Consider the following 23,354-nt stretch of genomic DNA (forward strand, 5'->3'; position numbering starts at 1 on the left):
GGGACACTCCCAGCCACCACGTGCAGGCTGCAGTGCCCTCAGTGATCCTGACACCACTCCAGGAAATGAGATGCAGCTCTGCAAGCCAGGAGACCAGGCTCCTAATTCTGCTGTCATTTTCTTCCTCCCCCTTGTTCTGGCTACCCCCTGCAAAGTCTTGCAGTCCTACGTGCCTGGAGTGGACCCTCAACCTCCCACCCCCTGTCCACTGGATCCTACTGCTACTTTGCCTCTAGATGCACCACCCTCAGGAGTAACTGGCTAGAGTTAGGGTGACCTGGACATCTGGCAAGTCTTCACTGGGGAGGAAGAAGGAGGGAGCCTCTTTTGTTTAGGTCTAGATGTTATTGAATCTGTCTTACCAAGCACAGGAAGAGGCAGAGAGGGCTGATAGAGAGGGTAGACTCTTCTAGGGTAAGAAGAGATCTGACTCCAGAGTGGAGGGAGGACAGACATACTGGAACTCCAGGTGGGATTTTGTCTGCTGGAGTCTGGGTCCCCAGGGCTTCTTGTCAGTCTGGAGCCTCTAAAGGACAGCCAGGCTGCGGTCTTCCTCCAGAATCCATGGCGGGTCATCGTCCAGCATTTCTAGTGCCTGTTTGCACACAGATGCATTCCAGAGAGCCCCAGGAAGAACCTCAGGAGAAAATGCTTTGCAGTCGTAGAAGGAACTCTGCAACTAGAGAGGGAATGAGCTCTTCCCACCCCGAAATGAGCTCAGAGGCTGCACCAGCCTGTGCAACATAAAAATAGGTAGCAATGTCCCCAGGTTGACTCACTCCTGGGTCCTGGGAGTCATCCTGGGAAGACCTGACACTGGGCAGAAAGAACATGTCTTCATGCAGATGAGTCCCTAGTGCTTCTGTGTCCAGTGAGTCCCCTGCACAGACAGATTCTGTGAAGCTGGAGGTGGACAAAGGCCTGTGCCCTGCCTCACATGGAAAGACTTTTTGGCTGATACTTCCCGTTTTTAGATCATTTGAAGACAGTGGTCCCTCCTGCATCTTTAGATCTCTTGGATGTTGAGTTCCCATGGAAACATCCCAAGCTTAGACCTCTGCTGTTTCCTGTTTCCCCAACTCCCCGTGAAGTTGGCTAGCTCTTCCTAATGTTCAGTGGGGCAGATCCGTCCATCCATCCATGTTTGCCCAAATGGGTCTTCCAGTTCCACCTTCTTGGAGCATGACAGCATCCTGCCTTGGCTGTCTCAGGCTCACCAGGCTGGAAAGGAAATGAGGGGTGAACTTTAGGTTCTCTTTCAAAGTTATTTGAGGTAGTGGGGGAAAGTGCCAGCATCATCATGGCTGCCTCTTAATCAGGGACTCAATGATTCTTTGTTGCTAAACTTGTGCTACTGCAGCTAATTGGTCAAGGTGATTGCAGGAAGTCAGAATGCCCACAAGGCACATTCCAGCTTAACCCTATTTTAGGGTTTTAAGTCTACTTAAGAGACATCCGCATCTCTGGCTGCTAATGGGGATGGTAGGAATTTGATGAATGCCATCTCTATAAAGTTACCAAACTGGAGTATCCTTCAGGTAAGGCCAACCTCTCGCCCTCCAAATAGAAGAACTTTGGGGCATAACAATGCCAGGCATGGACAGGTTCCATCCATCTGTGTTCTGAGACCACAGCAGAACCAGTGTGTCAGCTAAACCAGCAGGGTCTTCACCCAGACCCTTTGATGCAGGCTTTGCACCTCTCCAGGGAGAAAGTCCATGTGGCTACCTGTGCTTAATGCAGAGCAAAGGAAAAACTGAAATGTATTTGTGGGCTTAAAGTTGAGCTCCCATGAGAATCTGTGTAAGTGAGAGCCTTAGGGGAGGGAGTGAGGTGGAGTGGGGGGGGGGGCGGTTCGAAGGTGCTTTGCATTCCTTGTTCACTGGCACTGAAGGAAAGTCAAGTTACCCAGCTACTTTGGGAAGGAGGCTTTGAAGGTCATGGTGAGGGTACAGGTTGCTTGACAGAGCCCAGGCTGGGATGTGCAGGGGGACACCTGAGCCTCTGGTTTGCTGCCATTTGCTGACACAGATTTGTGTCCTTGGCCCACGTTATTTCCCTTCAGGAGAGCCCATGGCCCTAAGCCCTCAGTGGCTTTCAGGCAGAACAAGGTGTGTCCCAAGTTTAGCCAACCAAAACAGTTCCATCCTCTCCTAACCCACATTCCTAAATTTAATCTCCTAGCTTCAGGGAGGAAATGCCCTTTGCGCTCAGGGAGAGAGGAAGTGTTTGCCTTCCTCTTGGTTTGCCTTGGGTTTAAGGGATCTACGTGGTCCCTTTTTAGCCACTCCCTCTGCTGGTAATTTCTCAAGCCTAGCCTAAGAAAAGTCTCTGAATTCCTCCAAACAAAACACACTTGTCTTGGGTACTTTCCTTGGTTTCATTACAAGTATCTGGTCCCTCTGTTCTCCTGGCCAGCTCCTAGGTGTCATTTTGCCCTGACCAGTTCCAGGGAAGCCTGGACCCTCAAAATCTGGAGGACCCACTATCCATCCATTACACCTCTGTTCCCCCATGAACGGGGACATGTTTCACTGTGTGACGTATAAGTGACAGTGTTATTCTCAGAAATCTTACTTTGTTTCTTTATTCTCTGGGGTGACACCACCATCTGCACAGAGCTGTCTGAACGTGAACATTTGGTTTTGATGTGGCCCAAATTTCACCAACGAATGTACCTTCAGGTTGGTTTTCTTCTTTTATATTTTGCTAACCTATTGTGAACAGACATAGGATCCCATAAGTTGTATATAGTGAGAAATTTAAAATCCCACTCAGACATAGGTGGATGGAGATCTAGTAGTAAGATAGCACTTTAGTTGGAAATGGAAATTTCAGCCAGAATCTGAAAAGTGGGTCCTGGAAGGAGAACTGAGCACACTGCTCCACACTGGAGCCTTGGGCTCTGACAGCCATACCTGCTGGGGTCTTCATGGGACAAGCCACGCAGGCCAGGATCCTGTAGATAATTTTCTTTTCCTTTCCATTGATGTTGGCAATTGCATGCTTTGCTTTTGCTTCTACATGCAGTTTTATCTTATCCCAGGCAGTTTGGTTTCTTCTCTGATTTTTGCCACTTGTACAGACTGCTACAATATTTCTTAACCAAAAAGAATTTGGCAGGGTAGGGCCTGGGGGGATGCACTAGGGTGGGGTGAGAGTGAGGGGATGGGGCCACACCAAACAGCATCTGGGGTCGCAGTTCCCTGGTGAGGATAGAACTCGTGCCCCTGCATTGAAACCACAGAGTCCTCTTCACTGAACGGCCAGAGAAGTTCCTGGAATTGATTTAATGAAAGACATAATTAGGAGGAATTTTTGGATGACATTTTACATTTTAGTTTGTGACCAGTGATTATAGTTCATATTATTTTATAGTTTTGTGATTTTACTAGCTTAAAGGATTTGGGGGGTTTCTTTTCATTTTAAAAGCTAAACATTGTTTTTTAAATCCATGGGATACCAAAAAAAAAAAAAAAAATCTGTAGAATATTTGAAAGAGTGGAGGCTTTTTTCTGAATGTGAGCACTTTGCTCCACTGAACCAAAAGGTAGCAACATTTTTAGACGAGACACACAGTGAAAGGTACACATTTTTATGAAGTGACATAACAGCACCCATTGCGTGAGTTATTGGTTGGAGTTTAGAGACAGGCCGTGTTGGGCTAAACTCCTTACTGCTGTTTTCAGCCCTTGAGTAATAATCAGAAGCTTTCTCTGAATAGAGTGGGGTCAGCTGTCAGGCTCCTAGGTATTTACCGGCCAGCAGGGCTGGGATTAAATGCAGCAGCCAGTAGATACAGGATGAGGCAAGAGGTCCCCTTGTTCCTTTGTTTTTGCCTGGAGAGATGTTTGTCCACATGCCCTTGGGGCCAAAGCTGTGACTCTGTGGCCAGAAGATGTCTCTGACCCTGCCTTGGAGGAACAGTAGGGTGTCCTGGATTCCTTAACCAGAGAAGGACCGGCCCCACCTCATTTGCTCTCTGACATCCCCCCAGGACTCGTTCCGGAGTAGATTCACGATGGGCGTCCGGGCACCACCCAGACTTCTTGAGCTGGCCAGCCAGAGCCTGCTGCAGAATGAGGCCTTGGCCATTGTGGCTCTGGAGGAGCTGCCCACTGAACTCTTCCCACCGCTGTTTATGGCAGCCTTTGCTGGGAGGCACACCCAGGCCCTGAAGGCGATGGTGCAGGCCTGGCCCTTCCCCTGCCTCCCACTGGGAGCCCTGATGAAGGACCACCAGCCTCATCTGGAGACCTTCCAGGCTGTACTCGACAGCTTGGACATCCTGCTTGGTCAGGAGGTCCGCCCCAGGTAAGGTCTCCCTGGCAGACTGATAAGGCCTGGGGGTGTGAGCACAATGCAGCCAGGGCAAGAGGTTGAGGGTCACCTGGGAACAGGTGATCGGGTGTACAGGACTGGTTGACGAAGAGAAGGCAGAAAAGGCACGTGGGCCACCCCCCAATGTCCCTTTAAGTGGGGATCAAGGGGGGCCCGGAAGCTGGAGGTGCTGTGGTGTGAGGAGTGCAGAGCACTTGCAGGGTCTTGGTGCCCATCGGCCTCTGCACAGCTCAGCATGTCCTCCATGGCCCCACAGGCGGTGGAAGCTACAGGTGCTGGACTTGCGCCAGAACACCCACCAGGACTTCTGGACCCTGTGGTCTGGCATCAAGGCCAGTGTTTGCTCGCTGCTGGAGCCCGAGCCAGCCCAGCCCATGCAGAAGAGGTGCAAGGTGGAGGCGCAGGTGGTACTGAAGCCGGCGCAGGCCCCTGTGGAGGTGCTGGTCGATCTGTGCCTCAAGGAGGACACGCTGGATGAGACCATCAGCTACCTGCTAAAGAAGGCCAAGCAAAGGAGGAGCCTGCTGCACCTCCGCTGCCAGAAGCTGAGAATCTTCACCATGCCCATGCAGAGCATCAGGAGGATCCTGAAGGTGGTGCAGCTGGACTCCATCCAGGACCTGGAGGTGAACTGCATCTGGAAGCTGGCCACACTGGGCAGGTTTGTGCCACACCTGGGACGGATGGGCAACCTGCGCCGGCTGCTGCTGTCGCGCATCCACATATTGCCACGCACCACCCCCGACCAGGAGGAGCACTTCATCGACCAGCTCACCATCCAGTTCCTGAACCTGCCCCACCTGCAGAAGCTCTACCTGGACTCCATCTCCTTCCTTGAGGGCCGCCTGCACCAGGTGCTCAGGTGAGGCATGGCGCCAGCTCTGCAGACCAGAGTGGGCCTCTTTCATTTCATTACCCTCGGGGCATCTGCTCTATGCCCGCTGGGGACATTGCCAGGGTGCACGGGCCCCTTGGAAGTCCTTAAAATGCCACCACTGTGTCTCCAGCCATCTTGTCAAGTCACTTCCCTGGTTAGGGTCAGAGGCATGGCCTAGGTTAGATGCTGTCAAAGGGGATTTCTTGCTGGGAGTCCGCATAGTGTGGGTCAGGGTTGATGCCCTTGGGAATTCTTTCCAAGAGAGTGATGTCTTAGCTGAGATGATGAAAGATAACTAAGCGAGAAGGACCTTGGTCCATCACACATGAGGTTTGAAGTCTGAATCTCTGTCTCTCACTCCCACCTGACGCTTCTGTCCTGAGTTGTTTTAGGCTCCAGGTGAGCTGTGGAAAGTGGGTGATTCTGGAGATGACGAGGGATACAGATGGGGAAATTGTGGCTCCTAAGCAGTCCAGAGAAGAGAAAAAGTCAAATGAGAATCATTGTTGAAGTGGCTCCAATCTCTTTAAGTCCAAATTACAATTAATGTTTTCCTCTAAGACTTCTGAATACATAGGAAATCCTCAGTAACAGGTTATCATTCTTCCTTGAACACAGTGATAAAACCTGAGAGGATGCAACCTAGTCTGTCTGTATGAATGAGTTCCATTGATTCCTTTTTTGGCAGCTGCAAACTCCAAGCATTAGGAATAAATATATTCACTAAGAAACCAGAAGAAAGAAAGGAAAAAATAAAAAAAGAATTGTAGGTAGTGATGGACGGTTTGTGGCCCCCGAATATCTGGGGGATATTCCCCCAGGGATCATCTGTAGCTGCTGGGAGCCAGCAGCCTATGTCCAGTGCATCCAGCCTGCTGTTTAATTCAACTAGTATTGTCCTGTAAAAACATATTAATTCCTGTGAACCAAATACTAGTAAGCTGAAATAGACAAATGACATTTGTTTACTGTTTGTTTCCCACATTGAAAATAGTACATCATTTTGTGTAGGGGGAGGTCGTCTCTCATGTGAGCATGACCTTCCCCTCAGAAGACCCCCTGCCTTCCTATTAAGAAGGTGAGAGGCCAGCTCCAACTCAGTGAGATGCCCTGCGTTCCGGTGAACAGGTCTCTCCTCCCCACATCCCTCCGCCCGCCACCTCTGCCCCTGGGACTGACTGCCCTGTCTTTCCCCAGGTGCCTGAAGACCCCTCTGGAGACCCTGTGGATCACCAACTGCCTGATTTCGGAGTCAGATCTGGCGTACCTGTCACAGTGCCCGAGCGTCAGCCAGCTGAAGGACCTGGGCCTCAGCGGGGTCAACCTGACCAGCCTCAGCTTGGAGCCCCTGAAGGTCCTGATTGAGTGGACTTCAGCCACCCTGCAGGACCTGGACCTGGATGAGTGTGGCATCATGGACTCCCAGTTCAGTGCCCTCCTGCCAGCCCTGAGTTGCTGCTCCCAGCTCACCACCTTCAGCTTCTGCGGCAACCCCATCTCCATGGCAGTGCTGGAGAGCCTGCTGCACCACACCATGGGGCTGAGCAAGCTGAGCCACGTGCTGTACCCCTCACCCCTGGAGAGCTATGAGGATGTGCGTGGCACCCTGCACCTGGGTCTCCTGGCTCAGCTGCATGCCCGGCTCAAGCGGCTGCTGTGTGAGTCTGGGCGGTCCAGCATGGTCTGGGTCAGTGCCAGCCCCTGTCCACACTGCGGTGAGCAGATCTTCTATGACACCGAGCCCATCCTGTGTCCCTGCTACATGCCCGCCTAGCCCAGCTCATGAGTTGCAGGCTTTGTCCCCAGCACTGGGACAATGCCACCCAGACCTCAGTACATCTAGAAGGAACACAAACCACAGTTTCAGACAATAGTTAAGTGCATGCTGGAAAAGGAAAGGTGATTTAGAGTGTGCAGGAGGGGAGGGCTTGGTGGGATTTTTGGAGAGATGTGTTCCTACAAAGTTAGAAATATGAATCTGAATTTTGGAGAGGGAATTTTGGGCTTGGGAGGTTAATGGGGTTGTTACCTCTCCATTGAATTGTTAAAAAGAAATAAAGGGAACTTCAGTGTCAATCATTGGGTGTCCTCTGTGATCTCTGACCATGATTCTCCCCTTTAAATTCATGACTCTCCTGTTAGTGTTTAAATAAAAGGGCCTGAACGTGAGCGGGACCTAGATGCTCTCTGGTAGGCAAGGATCAGCTACAGGAGTTCAGGGCACCATTTACCCACTCCCTGTGGTTCTCATTTCCAAGGCATTCATCTCCTCACTTATCTCTGAGGCTGTTCAACCTGTCCTCTTATACAAGGTGCGTTCTCAGGGCCTGGAACAAATTAAGGATCCAGGAGTGAGCATGGCTCTAGGGAACCTTCTTCCAAGGGGCCCTCACTGCTAACCCCACCAAGGCCCTGGACTGGAGCATTTTCCCCAGTAGATCCAGCAGATGCAAAGCCTCCATCTCAGACCCTGCTGCTGCTGCTGCTAAGTCGCTTCAGTCGTGTCTGACTCTGTGCAATCCCATAGATGGCAGCCCACCAGGCTCCCCCATCCCTGGAATTCTCCAGGCAAGAACACTGGAGTGGGTTGCCATTTCCTTCTCCAATGCATGAAAGTGAAAAGTAAAAGTGAAGTCGTTCAGTCGTGTCCGACTCTTCGAGACCCCATGGACTGCAGCCTACCAGGCTCCTCCATCCATGGGATTTTCCAGGTAAGAATACTGGAGTGGAGTGCCATCGCCTTCTCCATCTCAGACCCTGGGCAGTGCCAAGTTGGGTACACTGTGCCTGGAGTCCTGGGGGATATTTGCCTGCAGACTGTCTGGATCCTCTGGGACTCTCCAGCCTGTACCCACTTTCCCACTGCTCAGCCGTATCTGACTCTTTGGGACCCCATGGACTGTAGCCTGCCAGGCTTCTATGCCCATGGAATTCTACAGGTGAAAACACTGCAGTGGGTAGCCATTCTCTTTTCCAGAAATCTTCCCAACCCAGAGATTGACCAATGCAGGGGTCTCCTGCATTGCAGGCAGATTCTTTACCATCTGAGCTGCCAGGGAAGCCTCCAGTTTCTAAGAGACAACCCAATATCCCTGAATCCATTGTCTAAATGTGTTTTTATGCCACTAATATCCCCACAGGTTTTATTTTGTTTTTACATTAATCAAAGTTTTCACACACATTTATTTATTCAAAGGCTGAGAGAAATTCATTCCCAATTGTCCAAAAAAGTCACTTCCGAGTTGAGTATTTCAGTGTTGAGTGTAACTTGGCATTTTTCTCCTTGGTGTTATTCATATGTAACCTTTAAAAAAAAAAAAAAAACTTTAACCCTTGAGTTTTTACCTTTAAGCCACATGGTAAAGATTAAAATTTCCTCCAAATCCTGGTTCTCTGCCAACCTGACAGTACTAAGATTTTAACTAATTCTCTTTGCCCATCACAGCTCTTTGCTGAGACAAAATCATCTAAAATTCAGAGAAGATTTAGCAACTAAACAAAATAAGAGCACCCCTTCAGAGTGGAGGGCTCCAACTATACCCCTTTTTGTGACTGAAGGAGCTGGGACTGGCATGGACCACCAAAATTTTGATCTAGGAATATCAGGGAAATTAGGATCGCTTTGATTTGAGCTTTCCTGGTGGCTCAGATGGTAAAGAATTTACCTGCAATGCAGGAGACTCAGGCTTAGTCCCTGAACGGGAAGATCCCCTGGAGAAAGGAGTGGCTACCCATCCCAGTATTCTTTCCTGGAGAATTCCACAGAGGAGCCTGTCAGGCTACAGTACGTGGAGTCACAAAGATCAGACAGGACTCACTAACACTTTCACTTCACCTTTAATACTTTAGGTAAGCAAGTAGTGCAAGTCGTCATTGATTGAGTTTTTCAATATGTCATGGTCCCTTAAGTTTCAGTCCCTCTGTGTCCCACCCTTGTATTTAAGCTGAGAAACCATCCTTTTATGATTTCTTACTCAGGGATTTAGAACTGAGAGCAGAAGCAGCAAGAAGCCAGATGCTGTGCACTGATTAGATGAGGATGAAGGAGGAGAATGAAAGAGCCGGCTTAAAACCAAGTATTAATAAAGCTAAGATAGTGGAATCTGGCCCCGTTACTCCATGAAAAATAGAAGGGGAAAAGGTGGAAGTACTGACAGATTTCCTCTTCTTGGGCTGTACAATTACTGCAATGGTGATTGCAACCATAAAATCAAAAGACAGTTGCTTCTTGGCAGTAAAGCTATGACAAACCTAGACAGTGTGTTGAAAAGCAGAGATGTTACACTGCAGACAAAGGTCTGTATAGTCAAGGCTATGGTCTTCCTAGTGGGCATGTATGGTTGTGAGAACTGGACCACAAAGAAGGCAAAGCACCAAAGAATTGTTGCCTTCAAGTTGTGGTGCTGAAAGTCCCTTGGATAGCAAGGAGATCAAAGCAGTCAATTTTAAGGGAAATTAACCCTGAATACCTGTTAGAAGGACTGATGCTGAAGCTGAAAGTCCACTATATTGGTCATCTGATGTGAACAGCTGACTCACTGGAAAAGTCTCTGATGCTGCACATGATTGAGGGCAGAAGGAGAAGAGGGGGACAGAGAATGTGATGGCTGGATGGCATTACCAATGCAATGGACATGAACTTGGGGGAAACTTCAGGAGATGGTGAGGGACAGTGAGGTCTGGTGTGCCGCAGTCCATGGGTTTGCAGATACAACTGGGCAAGTGAACAACAATCTCTTTAGATAAAGCTGTCCCAGGGAGAGTAGAAGAGGAAAAGTGTTGTGAGAACAATTGAAATGCCCAGCTCTCCCATACTAATGGAGGAAATGGGTAGAGGATGACCACCAAGAATAGTGCCCTCTTGAAAAGTGTGCTTTCTGGCTACCTTGTAGAGTCCACTTCTCACACATCCCTGATCTGTAGGTCAGCAGGCACCTGCCTGTATCCTGAGGCCCTGATCTCCTCCTGGGTACCAGGTTCTCAGTTGGTGTGAGATGCCCAGCCCTTTGGTGGACACTCAGGCTGACCACATGACACTCCATGGCCACAAGCCCCAGGGAGCTTCCTCCTTGACCACAGCAATGGACGTGGACTGGACTTGGCCTTGGAGTTGTCCATGGAAGGAAAGGTGGGAACAGGTCATGTCTGTCTTTCTGTTTTTGTTTCTTAGGTGGCTTGCCAATGCAGCTTGCAGGATCTTAGTTCCCCAACTGAGGATAGAATCCACACCCTCAGAAGTGAAAGTGCAGAGCCCTAACCACTCCAGGACTACCAGAGAGTTCCCAGTAGGTCATTTATTCAGCCTGGCAGACAGCCCAGAAGTCTGACATTGGCTACTGAGAGGCAGCCTTCTATGGGTCAGGCTTTGATGAAGTCACCAAATATTCCTCTCTCGCTGACCTCTGGGAGCCCTGTGACCATGGCCCGTATCATAGAAACTTCGGAGGTAGAGAGAACTGAAGGACAACACACGCCCTCCCCACTCATATTCCTTTCCTGGCTACAGACCCAAATGCCTTCCAGTAAATTCATCTGCTTTCAATCCATCTACAGAAAGCATGCTGTCCTTCCTGGAAACCTTCCCTACAGAAGATGTTGAACTCATGTCCTCTGCTTCTTCCTAACATGTGAAAGCTTTTCTGTACATCTGGTGATAAGCTTCAGTGTGTTCTTCTGGATAGTTGTGGGGTTTTTCTCTTTCCTTTTTTTTTTTTTTTTTTTTGGTTAAAAGACATGCTCCCCTTCACATCCAGGATGGTTTGAGCACAGTCCTCACTCTGTTCTCAAGGTTCTGTCCCTCAAAGTCTAGGAGAAAATTAAAAATAGTTGGGGTCAGAAAGAGAGTTGGAAGGGGACCTTTAGCAGCAGTGGTCTGCAAAAAGTGGTCCACAGAGCAAGCTGCGTCCTGAAAAATCTGGGTGGGTGGGCATTTGTTGATGGGTGGGAGTCACCCGGGAGCTAAGTCATCACGTGCATACGCCCTACCTGTCCTGGAGGTGAGCCCTCTCTAGGGACTCTTGATCCAAAGAACCTGTTAATGTACTAAGGTGGCACCTGAATTACCACAGACATAAACACAGCAAATTGTTCTCTCCCAGTTCTGGAGGCCTGAAGCCCAGAATCAAGGTGTTGACAGTGTGGTATCTCTTTCCTTGATGTGCAGACAGCTGCATTCTTCTGTCCTCCTGTTCCATTATGTCCATGCATCCTTGATGTCTTGTGTGTCCTAATTTCTTTCTTTTTTTTTTTTTTTTTTTTCTCGCCGTGCTTCTTCATTTCTGGGTATTAGTTTCCAGACCAGGGATTAAACTTGTGCCCTTGGCAGTGAAAGCTCTAAGCCCTAACCACTGGCCTGCCATGGAATTCCCCTCTCTCTTTTTGTATGGAAAACCATTAAACTGGACTAGTGCCCACCCTAGTGACTTTGTTTAAACTTAGTCACCTCGTTAAAGGTATTATCTCCAAATACGGTTACACTCAAAAAAGTTGCGGGTTAGGAATTCTACAGATAATTTTTTTATAATGAATGAATTTATTTGACTGCACCAGGTCTTAGTTGTGGCATGTTGGGTCTTCCATCTTCCTGGCAGCACGTGCGATCTAGTTCCCTGACCAGGGACTGAAGCCCAGCCCCCTGCACTGGGAGTCCAGAGTCTTAGCCACTGGAGCATTGTGAAAGTCCCCTCAACATATGGATTTTGCAGGACACAATGAAGCCCCAAACAGGGTTGATGGTAGGCTGATTTGCCTGGCTACACATTTGCACCTTACCTGCTCCTTAAAAATATCTGATACCTTTAATAACATTGACTCCCTGGCCCCATTCCTGGAGATACTGATTCTGTGGGTATGGAGTAAGATCAACAGAATCAACCATAACATCAGTACTTTTGAAAAGCTCTCTAGTACTCACTGTTTAATATTGACACCTTAAGCAGCCTGGGCAACACCTGGAGCTTGTGAGAAAATCAGACTCTCAGGCCCTACCCACAACTGTTGGACAAGACTGTGTTTTTGCAAAAGACACATAGGCAATTCCTTAGATTCACTGAGGGTTAAGAAGCACAGCCCAGGAGATATGAAAGTGTGGCCCAAACTGAGAAGTTTGGATCCAGATCTCCAGGCTTTGCTTATACCCTAACTTCCTTCAATATGAAGGACATCCAGAAGCCTCAAGAGTGGGTATGGGTGTCCTAGAATCTATGAATGATGGTACGGAGGATGATCTCCAAGCTCAAGCAACATCTGATTGGTGTATTGAATTACCAATAACCTGCTTTTTGCAAGGCAGGTACTCAGTGTGTGGCATGAAGAAAAATGAACTCCTGACCCTCAACCCTCAGGGTCTCCTGAAGGAGTAGATTATTGAGTGCTTTAAACATGTTTTTATTGTTGTTTAGGCTCCCCTTGTGGCTCAGCTGGTAAAGAATCTGCCTGCACTGTTGGAAACCTGGGTTTGATCCCTGGTTGGGAAGATCCCTTGGAGAAGGAAAGACTACCCACTCCAGTATTCTAGCCTGGACGATTCCATGGACTGGATAGTCCATGGGGTTGCGAAGGGTCGGACACAACTGAGCGACTTTCACTTACTTTCAACTTTGTGGTTTAGTTGCTAAATTGTGTCGGACTATTTTGCAACCCCATAGACTGTAGCCTGCCAGGCTCCTCTATCCATGGGGTTTCCCAGGCAAGAATACTGGAGTGGGTTGCCGTTTCTTCCTCCAGGGGATCTTTCCAACCCAGAGATTGAACCCAGGTCTCCTGCATTACTAGGTGGATTCTTTACCTCTGAGCCACCAGAGATCATCTTTCCCAAAGTATTGGAGGATTTTACACCCTGGGATTCACTTTACTTCACAATCAAGTGAGGCAAACATTCAACTTTCAGATTCCCAGGCCCCCTCTTCTGGCAGTTTGAGTTTCTTAGGTGTGTTATGCAGCCCTGGAATCTCTATGTTTAACAATGTCCCAGGTGATTCTGAGATTTGACCAATTTTTAGAAGCATATGAAAGTGAAAGTGTTAGTTGTTCCGTTGTGTTCCACTCTTTGCAAACCCATGGATAGTAGCTCCCCAGGCTCCTCTGTCCATGGAATTCTCCAGGCAAGAATACTAGAGTGGACAGCCATTTGCTTCTCCAGGAAGTCTTCCTGACCCAGGGATCAAAGCCCGGTCTCCTGTACTGCAGGCAGATTTTTTTACTGTCTGAACCATCAGGGAAGCGTAGAGGCATAAATAAGTGATCAAAATTTTTCTTCCTTTGCCTTAGGTTTCTGCAACCATTTTAAAATTGACATCCAAAATGTTTTTTGTTGTAAATATAATCACTGATAAAGATGTAGTATTTGGCATACAATAAAAATAAACCATTTAAGTAAATAAAACTAGGAATTCCCTGGTAAACTAGTGGTTAGTGCTCAATTCTTTCACTCTGGTGACCTGGGTTCAGTCTCTGGACAGGAAACTAAGATCCTGCAGGAAGTCTCATGGTGTGTCCATAAATAAATAAAACTGTTAATATCATGCTTTCAAACATATCCAGAAGAATGTAAATAGCATAGAATTTTTAAAAATATTTATTTTTATTTTCTTATTTGGCTGTCTTGGGTCGTAGTTGTGGCTTGCTGGATCCCTCGTTGGTTCTACTGTCCTCTGGCATGTGGGATTTTAGTTCCCTACCCATGGATCAAACCCACATTCCCTGCATTGGAAGGCAGATTCTCAACCACTGGACCACCAGGGAAGTCCCTAGCCTTGGGTTTTGATACTCACCAACACTGGAGAAGGACATGGCAATCCACTGCAGTATTTGTGTGGAGAATTCCATGGATAGAGGAGCCTGGCTGCCCACAGTCCATGGGGTCGCCAAGAGTCAGACATGACTGAGCAACTAGGCACAGCACTCATCATTAACAGTCTTAAAAGAGCATAAAAGGAGCTCTTTCTAATGGTCAGGTTTTTTTTTTTTTTTTTCTTTTCCTGCTTCACTGAGATGTAATGGACATACAGTGTGTAAATTTCAGGTGACACATGTGGGTTTGATAAGAAAGGTATTCTTGATGTTATATTTGGTTACAGTACTTGAGATCACATTCATTAGTGAACTTCATTTTTGTTCTAATTCAGTGACTCTGTTACCTTACAAGAAATGGCAATACATGTATTTCTTCTCTGAAACCCTCCGTCCCTGCTAAGAATCTGTGTGCAGAGGGCTGTAAAGCAGTGAGAGGGAAAGCTTGAGATAGAATCTAGGTGGTGCAAAGGGGAAAGAGAGAGAAAAGGGGAAGTGAGGGAGGAAGGGAGAAGGAGGGGGACCAGGGTGTAACCTGACACCCCTTACGTGGTTTAAGAAAGCATGAGCCCCTACCTGGTAAAAGCTCCTAGGGTTCAGCATGAAATCCACAGTGAGGACCCCAGGAATCCAGTGGGTGCTGAGTCTTCGAGTGCAGATCACCTGGGAGTAAGCTTGCTTCCTGCCCCTCTCACCCTGCTGTCCACCCCCTGCAACCCACCCCCTTGGCCCTGGAAGAGAACAGGGGATTGCTATTTGCTGCTGGTGAATTTTCTGGCATTGGAAGAGGATCCCTGCCTTTTTAGGCTCCTGACATCAGCTCTGTTGAAATAGCTGTGTGGACCACCTTCCCCTGCCCTTAAGCTATTGAACCCCAAATAACTAAAGATGCAGATGAATTGGCAATAAGGTGGTGGGCCTCTGGATGCCAGAGAGGGAAGTGGGGACTCTCACTGCCCTGAGACATGGAAAACAGCCCCTGTGGGGGGCCCTGGGCCCCACCCACACTATTTCCTCTCTCTAGCAATTTGGTATAAAGGTTTCTCGTTGAAAGATCCTATGGGGAAAAACTGGTTCAGAAACCTGATTGGAGCCTGGTTTGGATACTATGGATTGGAAAAGAATGGGCTTTAAAAGGCTTGGAATCTCCTGATCCAGCCTCACTGAGAAAAGGCTTTTTGAGAGCCAGGTGGGAGTGCCATGAACACAGGACACAGGACATGGTGCTGGTGTTTCCAGAGAAATCTCTCTGGGATGTGGAGACAAAGACACTCCAGCTTCACCCTCCACTGCGGCTCAGAGTGGGAAGTGTTTAGCGGCACTGAGTCAACTAGACTTCAGGAGCTGGTGAGCCATGGGATTTGGAATGCTTCATTTTGTTCTCTGAGGCTGTGAGTCTGCACAATTTCTCTGTAAAGGGCTAGAGAGTACCAGGCATTATGAGCCATGCAGTCTTTGCCATTAGCAGTGTGAAACAGCCTCTGGCAGTGGGAAATGATCACAGCTGTGTTCCAATAAAACTTTATTTGTGACACTGAAATTTAGATATCATATAATTTTCATATGTCAAAAATATTCTTTGTTTCCCCCAAATTAAAAAACAATTAAACATATTTTTTTAAAGTTAAAAAAAAAATAAAACATAAAAATCATTCTTAGCTTGCTGGTGGGAGGAAAAGACAAAAAAAGGAGGCAAGCCAATTTGTCAATCCCTGTCTAAACCATTTGCCTATATAATTCAGCTAGCATCACATTAGTGACTTGTGGCATGAATTTAGTAGGCTGAATTCGGCTTATGAAAAATAGAATTTTTCATTAAATCTAAGGGAACCTCAGCTATAAGATACAACATTATTCTTTTTTTTTTTTTTTGGCCACACCCTGTGGCATATGGGATCATAGGTCCCTGACCAGGAATTAAACCCATGCCCCCTGGTGTGGAAGTGAGTCTTAAATACTGGATCATCAGGGAAGTTCCACCGCATTATTTTTCTTACCACTATCAAATATATATTTATATACATATGTATGCATGTGTGCTCAGTTGCTTCAGTCATGTTTGACTCTTTGCAACCCTATGGACTGTAGCCTACCAGACTCCTCTGTCTGTATGATTCTTCAGGCAGGAATGGTGGAGTGGGTTGCCATGCCCTCCTCCAGGGGATCTTCCTGACCCAGAGATGGAACCTGCATCTCTTATGTCTTCTGAATTGACAGGAGGGTCCTTTAATGCTAGGGCCACCATTTACACACAGCCAAACTATGATATGCTAGTGATGAAATGTGATCTGGTATTCAGATCAGATCAGTCACTCAGCCATGTCCGACTCTTTGCAACCCCATGAATTGCAGCACGCCAGGACTCCCTGTCCATCACCAACTCCTGGAGTAAACTCAGACTCACTTCCATCGAGTCAGTGATGCCATCAAGCCATCTCATCCTCTGTCGTCCCCTTGTCCTCCTGCCCCCAATCCCTCCCAGCATCAGAGTCTTTTCCAATGAGTCAACTCTTCACATGAGGTGACCAAAGTACTGGAGTTTCAGCTTTAGCATCATTCCTTCCAAAGGAATCCCAGGGCTGATCTCCTTCACAATGGACTGGTTGGATCTTCTTGAAGTCCAAGGGACTCTCAAGAGTCTTCTCCAACACCACAGTTCAAAAGCATCAATTCTTCAGCACTCAGCCTTCTTCAAAGTCCAACTCTCACATCCATACATGACCACAGGAAAAACCATAGCCTTGATCCTTTGTTGGCAAAGTAATAGAAATGGTCAAATGTAAACTTTAGAAAGTCCCTTAATATCAATGAAATGTGTTGGTGGCATGGAAGCTATCAATAAATATATTATATGGAGAGAAATTGTGTTACAAAACTTTTATTTCAATGACCACCACCTGTAGTATTTAACAGGAGCGCTGGGGCCACCATAGGGAGAAAAGGCAAAAGTGGGGGCTGGAGAAGGAAGTTTAAAACTGTCATATCACTTAACTGAGTTTGACATGTTTCCTTATGTATAAAATAACGGTGTGAATAGTTATCTCAATGTTTCAGCCGATGATTAAATCAAGTACTAATTTTGTCTTCTGAAAGAAATATAATCATCACCACTTATCTACAGAGAATAAGTTCCAAGACCCTCAGAGGACATCTGTAACCTCACATAGTATCAAACACTACACAGTGTTTTTGATACACAAACATACCTGTGATGCAGTTTATTTTATAAAAGCACAGTAAGAGATTGGCAACTAACTAATAATAACAGGAAAGTGAAAGTGAAGACATTCAGTCATGTCTGACTCTTTGTGACCCCATGGACTGCAGCTTACTATGCTTCTCTAATGGGATCCTCCATGCGATTTCCCAGGCAAGAATTCTGGACTGGGCTGCCATTTCCATCTGTAGAGGATCTTCCTTACCCAGGGATCGAACCCAGGCCTCCTGAATTGTAGGCAGACACTTTACCATCTGAGCCACCAGGAAAGGTGTAATAACAACGTAAACAATTATAACAATATACTTTTTATAAAAATTTTGTGAATGCAGTCTCTATGTAAAAAATATTACCCTACTAATTTAGTGATTTTTTTTCACCCTAACTAAGCACTTACTAAAAGACTTCCCTGGTGGCTCAGACAGTAAAGCGTATGTCTACAATTCAGGAGACCTGGGTTCGATCCCTGGGTTGGGAAGATTCCCTGGAGAAAGAAATGACAACCCACTCCAGCCCTCTTGCCTAGAAAATCCCATGGATGGAGGAGCTTGGTGCAGGCTACTGTCCATGGGGTCACAAAGAGTCGGGCACGACTGGGAGACTTCACTTCTTCACTAAGCACCTACTATGCTTTGTGGCCATAACTTTTGCAGTTTGAGGTTTGAAAGCAAAACTAACACAGATTTTGTTTCTGTTCTTCACATTCACCACAGGTCTTAGCAATGTCAGCATACATTTTTTTTTTCTCTTTTTATTTCAAATTGAGAACTTCAATCTTTTCACTTACAGGCAGCACTTAGTGTATTCTCACTGGCATATCTAAATGGCCAGCATCACTCCACTTATGCTTTGGGGCCCTTATTGAGTAAAATAAGGGTGACTTGGTCACAAGCCCTGTGACATCTCAACAGACATTGTGGTAACTGAGTGACAAAGGGGTGGGATGTGCAGGACTAAGGAACGACTCACATTCAGGGCAGGAGGATGCAGGATGGTGTGAGATTCCAATCACACTCCTCAGAATGACATGCAATTTAAAACTTGTGAGTTATTTATTTCTGGAATTTTCCATTTAATATTTTCGGTGAGCAACTGAGGGTTAACTGAAACCACAGAGAGTGATACCTGAGATTGGGGGTGGGGTGGGGTGGGGGGTGACCTTGTCCTGCGGTTGCCTTTAGGTGGAAAAAGCACTAGAAGAGTGGGCTGCTTGAAGCCAAAAGTGATTGCAAAATGGCCCATCTCTTCCTTTGTGAGAAAGCACAAGCACCACCACAACCCGAGAAAAAGACCGCAGGGTCCAAACCCAGAGATGAGGACGATGACGATGCTGAGGTCATCTTTGTTGGAGTGGGGCACATCAATGAGGATGATGAAACCCTCTTTGTCAGAGTCAAAGTTCAAGTTCAAAGCCAGTCATTTCTAACATTTTGAAGAGAGTGACCAGGAAATCATCTTCAAGAAGAAAGAAGGGCCACCAGAGTCCTGATCCCTCCGCAACCTACCAATCTCAGGACCTCAAAAGCAGAGCTAGCAGCCATCTCACCAGCTTCTCAGTTTGAATGGGGAGGAAGAGACAGTCCTATTGTTTTCAAGCCTTTGTCTAAACCTGATTGTAAAAGGAGCTCTCTGCAAACCATGCTTCACAATTCAGAAGTGCTCTCTCTGTGGCCTCACTGTCTATCTGTAGCTGTTCTCTCATTGGGAGGCAAGGATGAAAGTCCCCTTATTCAAAGTGATGTCCCACTTCAGATGTAAATTTTAACAGTGCTCCTGCTTCTGCTGCTAAGTCACTTCAGTCTTGTCCGACTCTGTGTGACCCCATAGACGGCAGCCACCAGGCTCCCCCGTCCCTGGGATTCTCTAGGCAAGAACACTGGAGTGGGTTGCCATTTCCTTCTCCAGTCAGCAAAGTGAAAAGTGAAAGTGAAGTCACTCAGTCATGTCCGACTCTTCACGACCCCATGGACTGCAGCCTACCAGGCTCCTCCATCCGTGGGATTTTCCAGGCAAGAGTACTGGAGTGGGGTGCCATTGCCTTCAGTGGGAATCCCTAAAGACCTAAACTCATCCATGGAATCCCAGGGAGACCTGCTTCCACCATGACACCTCCAGGAATCTCTCCTACAAAGAATACGATTATGACCTTGGAAGATCTCCCGACCTCACTGAGCCATGTTCACGGTGGAGCATCATGTTCATTGATTCATGCAAATGACCAGGCATGCTTCAGTCTTATGGATCCAGACAGAATATGTAGTTTGGAAGGGCTGGAGAAAACAGACTTTTAGACTCTAGCAAGTCAGAGCAAGACTGTTGATCCCATGAAAGGAAATCTGATCATGTTACTTGATGACTTTTACTATGGACAGCGTACAAGAAATGGGCAACCAGAACAGAAGATTCACATAGTGTTTAAATGCTTTAGCTGCTTGAGAGTTCTTAGAAATGTCAAGTTTATGATCCACGTGAGGAACCACCACACTAACTGCCAGCACTATCACCGAGTTTCCCATCCCGTTCCAGCTGCAGTTTCACATTGAAAGTGTCCACGCTTCCTGGGAGCCCTCCACAGACTGTAAAATATGTTAGTTGTCTTTCAAAACAGATCAGATTCTCTTACAGCACATGAAGGACAGTCACAAACCTGGCAAAATGCCCTAGGTGTGCCTCATTTGCAATTACAGATCATCAGCCTTTGCTGATGTAGAGGCACATTTTAGAACGTGGCATGGAAACCCAAACAATTTGCTTTGTCTGTTTTGCCTCAAATTTTTCAAACTGGTGACATCTTTCATAAATCATGTTTGGAGGCATTGGAACAAGAGGGTCTTTCCATGTTTCAAGTGCTGGCTACATTTTTTGAAGCTGAAGGAAAAGACAGAGCACCAAACCAAGAATCATCAGTCATTCAAAAAGTCAGAGCAATTGCAAGAGTTATCTCCTGAAACAGAGGTAATGATCCAAACTTCAGTTTAGCTGGGATTGAGTTGATTTCCCTGAGTGAGACAGCATCTATCATTGTGAGGAACACTGACTCCCAAGTGCCACCCAGAAAAACTACAAAGAGGATTTACTACTAACACAAAATATTCCAGATGTGTTGCAGCAAGGGATCTGGCTAAAAATTATGTTATACCCACCTCCAGAAATTCAAAAAAGCACTATTGAGGTTCAGCCAGCTGTACATAAAGACCCTGCCTGGCTTTTGTTCAGTTGTTCAGTCGTGTCTGACTCCCTGTGACCCTATGAACTTCAGTACGCTAGGCTTCTCTGTACATCACCATCTCCTGAAGCTTACTAAACTCATTCCGCTGGGTTGTTGATGGCATCCAACCATCTCATCCTCTGTCACCCCTTCTGCTCCGCCTTCTATATTTTCCAGCATCAGGGTTTTTTTCCCCAATGAAAAGACTCTTCCCATTAGGTGTCCAAAGTATTGGAGCTTCAGCATCAGTTCTTCCATTGAGTATTCAGGGTTGATTTCCTTTAGGATTGACTGGTTGGATCTCCTTGCAGTCCAAGGGACTCTCAAGAGTCTTCATTCTCCAGCACCACAGTTTGAAAAGATTAGTTCTTCAGCACTCAGCCTTCTTTATGGTCCACTCTTTCATCTGTATCTGACTCCTGGGAAAACCCTAGCTTTGACTTTATGGACATTTGTTTGCAAAGTAATGTCTATGTCTTTTAATAGACTGTCTGTCTATATCTTTTAATACACTGTCTAGGTTTGCCACCGGAGAAGGCAATGGCACCCCACTCCAGTACTCTTGCCTGGAAAATCCCATGGATGGAGGAGCCTGGAAGGCTGTGGTCCGTGGGGTTGCTGAGGGTCGGACACGACTGAGCGACTTGACTTTACTTTTCACTTTCATGAATTGGAGAAGGAAATGGCAACCACTCCAGTGTTCTTGCCTGGAGAAACCCAGGGACAGGGCAGCCTGGTGGGCTGCCATCTATGGGGTCACACAGAGTCGGACACCACTGAAGTGACTTAGCAGCAGCAGCAGGTTTGCCACAACTTTTCTTTCAAGGAGTGAGTGTCTTTTAATTTCACAGCCTCAGTAACCATCCAGTTAATTTGAAGCCCAAGGAAATAAAGTCTGGCTTTACTGTAACTGAGATTGTACTTGCTTCACCTCTCTACCATCAAGTAGCTTTGAAATCTTCATGTTCCTTCCTGGCCACTCTCTATTCCCCAAAGTAACCACTTCTATGACCTCTAGCACTAGGGATTCATTTTTCTTTGTTTCAAATTTTAAACAAATACAATCACACAATAGCGTTTCTGTTCCCCTGGTCTTTGTTTTCTTTTAAATAAGTGAGATTGTATGTAGCTGTGGAACATTGATTTTCATTTCTGGGTAGAATTCTCTTGAATGTATGGACATAGTCTTATATATCCATACGTTGTGGGACAGTGGTTTGGCATTCTTCTCCAGAGGATTTTCCTGACCCAGGGTTCAAACCTGGGTCTCCTGCATTGCAGGCAGATTTGTTACTGACTGAGCCATTCTAATATGCAGGTACAGTCAAATGCTTTTTCAAAGTGATTGAAGCAACATGTATTTCCACTAAAAGTATGGGCATTTCCATTTCTGTCAAACACTTGGCACTGTAAGTCTGTTTCATCATATAACTGAGCAGGACCCTGCAGGGCTTTCCCAAAGACAGATCACCCCCCCAACCTCCACCAATGTACCCATTTTCTTATTTGCAGAAAAGCTTTAGGTCCTAGACCTTCCATGAGTTTCAAACAACAAATTTAATTAGAAATGGAAAACTGCAGAAACAAGAAAAAAATCAAGCAAGACAACCAATAATTTGTTGTAGTGCAATCGTGTTCACTCTTTGCAACCACATGGACTGCAGCACACAAGGCTTCTCTGTCCTTCACCATCTCCTGGAGCTTGCTCAAGCTCAAGTCCATTGAGTCTGTGATGCCATCCAACCATCTCATTCTATGTCATACTTTTCTCTTCCTTCCTTCAATCTTTTCCAGCATTAGAGTGTATTCTAATGAGCCAGCTCTTCCCATAAGGTGGCCAAAGTATTGGAGCTTCACTTTTAGCATCAGTCCTTTGTGTGAATATTCAGAGTTGATTTCCTGTAGGACTGACTGGTTTGATCTCCCTGCAGTCCAAGGGACTCTCAAGAGTCTTCTCCAACACAACAGTTCAATACCATCAATTCTTTGGTCTCAGCCTTCTTTATGGTCCATCTCTAACATCCATACATGACTAGTGGAAGAACAATAGCCTTGACTACACGGACCTTTGTTGGCAAAGTAATGCCTAGCTTTTTAATATGTCATCTAGGTTTGTCACGGCTTTTCTTCCAAGGAGCAAGCATCTTTTAATTTCATGGCTGCAGTCACCATCTGCAGTGATTTTGGAGCTCAAGAAAATAAAGTCTGTTACTGTTTCCATTGTTTCCTCAACTTTTTGCCATGAACTGATGCGACTTTTGACTGTGTGGACCACAACAAACTTTGGAAAATTCTTTAAGAGATGGGAATACCAGACTACCTGACCTGCATCCTGAGAAATCTGTATGCAGGTCAAGGAGCAACTGTCAGAACTGAACATGGAACAACAGACTGGTTCCAAATAGGAAAAGGAGTATGTCAAGATTGTATATTGTCACCCTGATTATTTAACTTTTATGCCGAGTACATCATGAAAAACTCTGGGCTGGGTGAAACACAATCTGGAATCAAGATTGCTGGGAGAAAGATCAACAACCTCAGATATGCAGATGATACCACCCTTACGGCAGAAAATGAAGAGCCTCTTGATGAGGGTGAAAGAGGAGAGTGAAAAGGCTGGCTTAAAACTCACCATTCAAAAAATGAAGATTGCAACATCTGGTCCCATCATTTCATGGCAAACAAATGGAGAAAAGGTGAAAACAACAGCATATTTTATTTTTTTGGGCCCCAAACTCCCTGTGGACAATGAATGTAGCCACAAAATTAAAAGAAGCTTGCTTCTTGAAAGAAAAGCAATGACAAACCTAGACAGCAACAAAACAAAACAAAACAGCTAAGGCATCACTCTACTGACCAAAGATCTTATAATCAAAGCTATAGTGGCCAAGACAGTAAGGAATTCACTTGCAATGCAAGAG

At 46.4% G+C, this 23,354-nt stretch overlaps 1 protein-coding gene and 1 pseudogene across 1 annotated transcript; both read left to right on the forward strand.

Annotated features, from left to right (window-relative positions):
• The first annotated feature begins 1,883 nt into the window (after nt 1-1,883).
• Nucleotides 1,884-7,267, forward strand: LOC132344623 (melanoma antigen preferentially expressed in tumors). Its single transcript, XM_059884282.1, has 4 exons — nt 1,884-2,684; nt 3,998-4,314; nt 4,598-5,203; nt 6,416-7,267. Exons 1-4 carry the CDS (start codon nt 2,649-2,651, stop codon nt 6,990-6,992), a joined length of 1,536 nt encoding a protein of 511 aa, XP_059740265.1. The 5' UTR covers nt 1,884-2,648; the 3' UTR covers nt 6,993-7,267.
• Nucleotides 7,268-18,458: 11,191 nt separating this feature from the next.
• On the forward strand, nt 18,459-20,308 carry LOC132344430 (zinc finger protein 280A-like; annotated as a pseudogene).
• The last annotated feature ends 3,046 nt before the right edge of the window (nt 20,309-23,354 follow it).

The sequence above is a fragment of the Bos taurus genome, chromosome Y (genome assembly GCF_002263795.3).
Source record: "Bos taurus isolate L1 Dominette 01449 registration number 42190680 breed Hereford chromosome Y, ARS-UCD2.0, whole genome shotgun sequence".
NCBI lineage: Eukaryota > Metazoa > Chordata > Mammalia > Artiodactyla > Bovidae > Bos > Bos taurus.

What these genes read in the sequence shown, in the direction of transcription:
- LOC132344623 (XM_059884282.1), top strand. Translation starts at nt 2,649, where the DNA reads ATGTGGCCCAAATTTCACCAACGAATGTACCTTCAG. An exon ending in ACCAACGAATGTACCTTCAG is followed by an intron (nt 2,685 to 3,997) that starts GTTGGTTTTCTT and finishes ACATCCCCCCAG; the next exon opens with GACTCGTTCCGGAGTAGATT. An exon ending in CGCCTGCACCAGGTGCTCAG is followed by an intron (nt 5,204 to 6,415) that starts GTGAGGCATGGC and finishes GTCTTTCCCCAG; the next exon opens with GTGCCTGAAGACCCCTCTGG.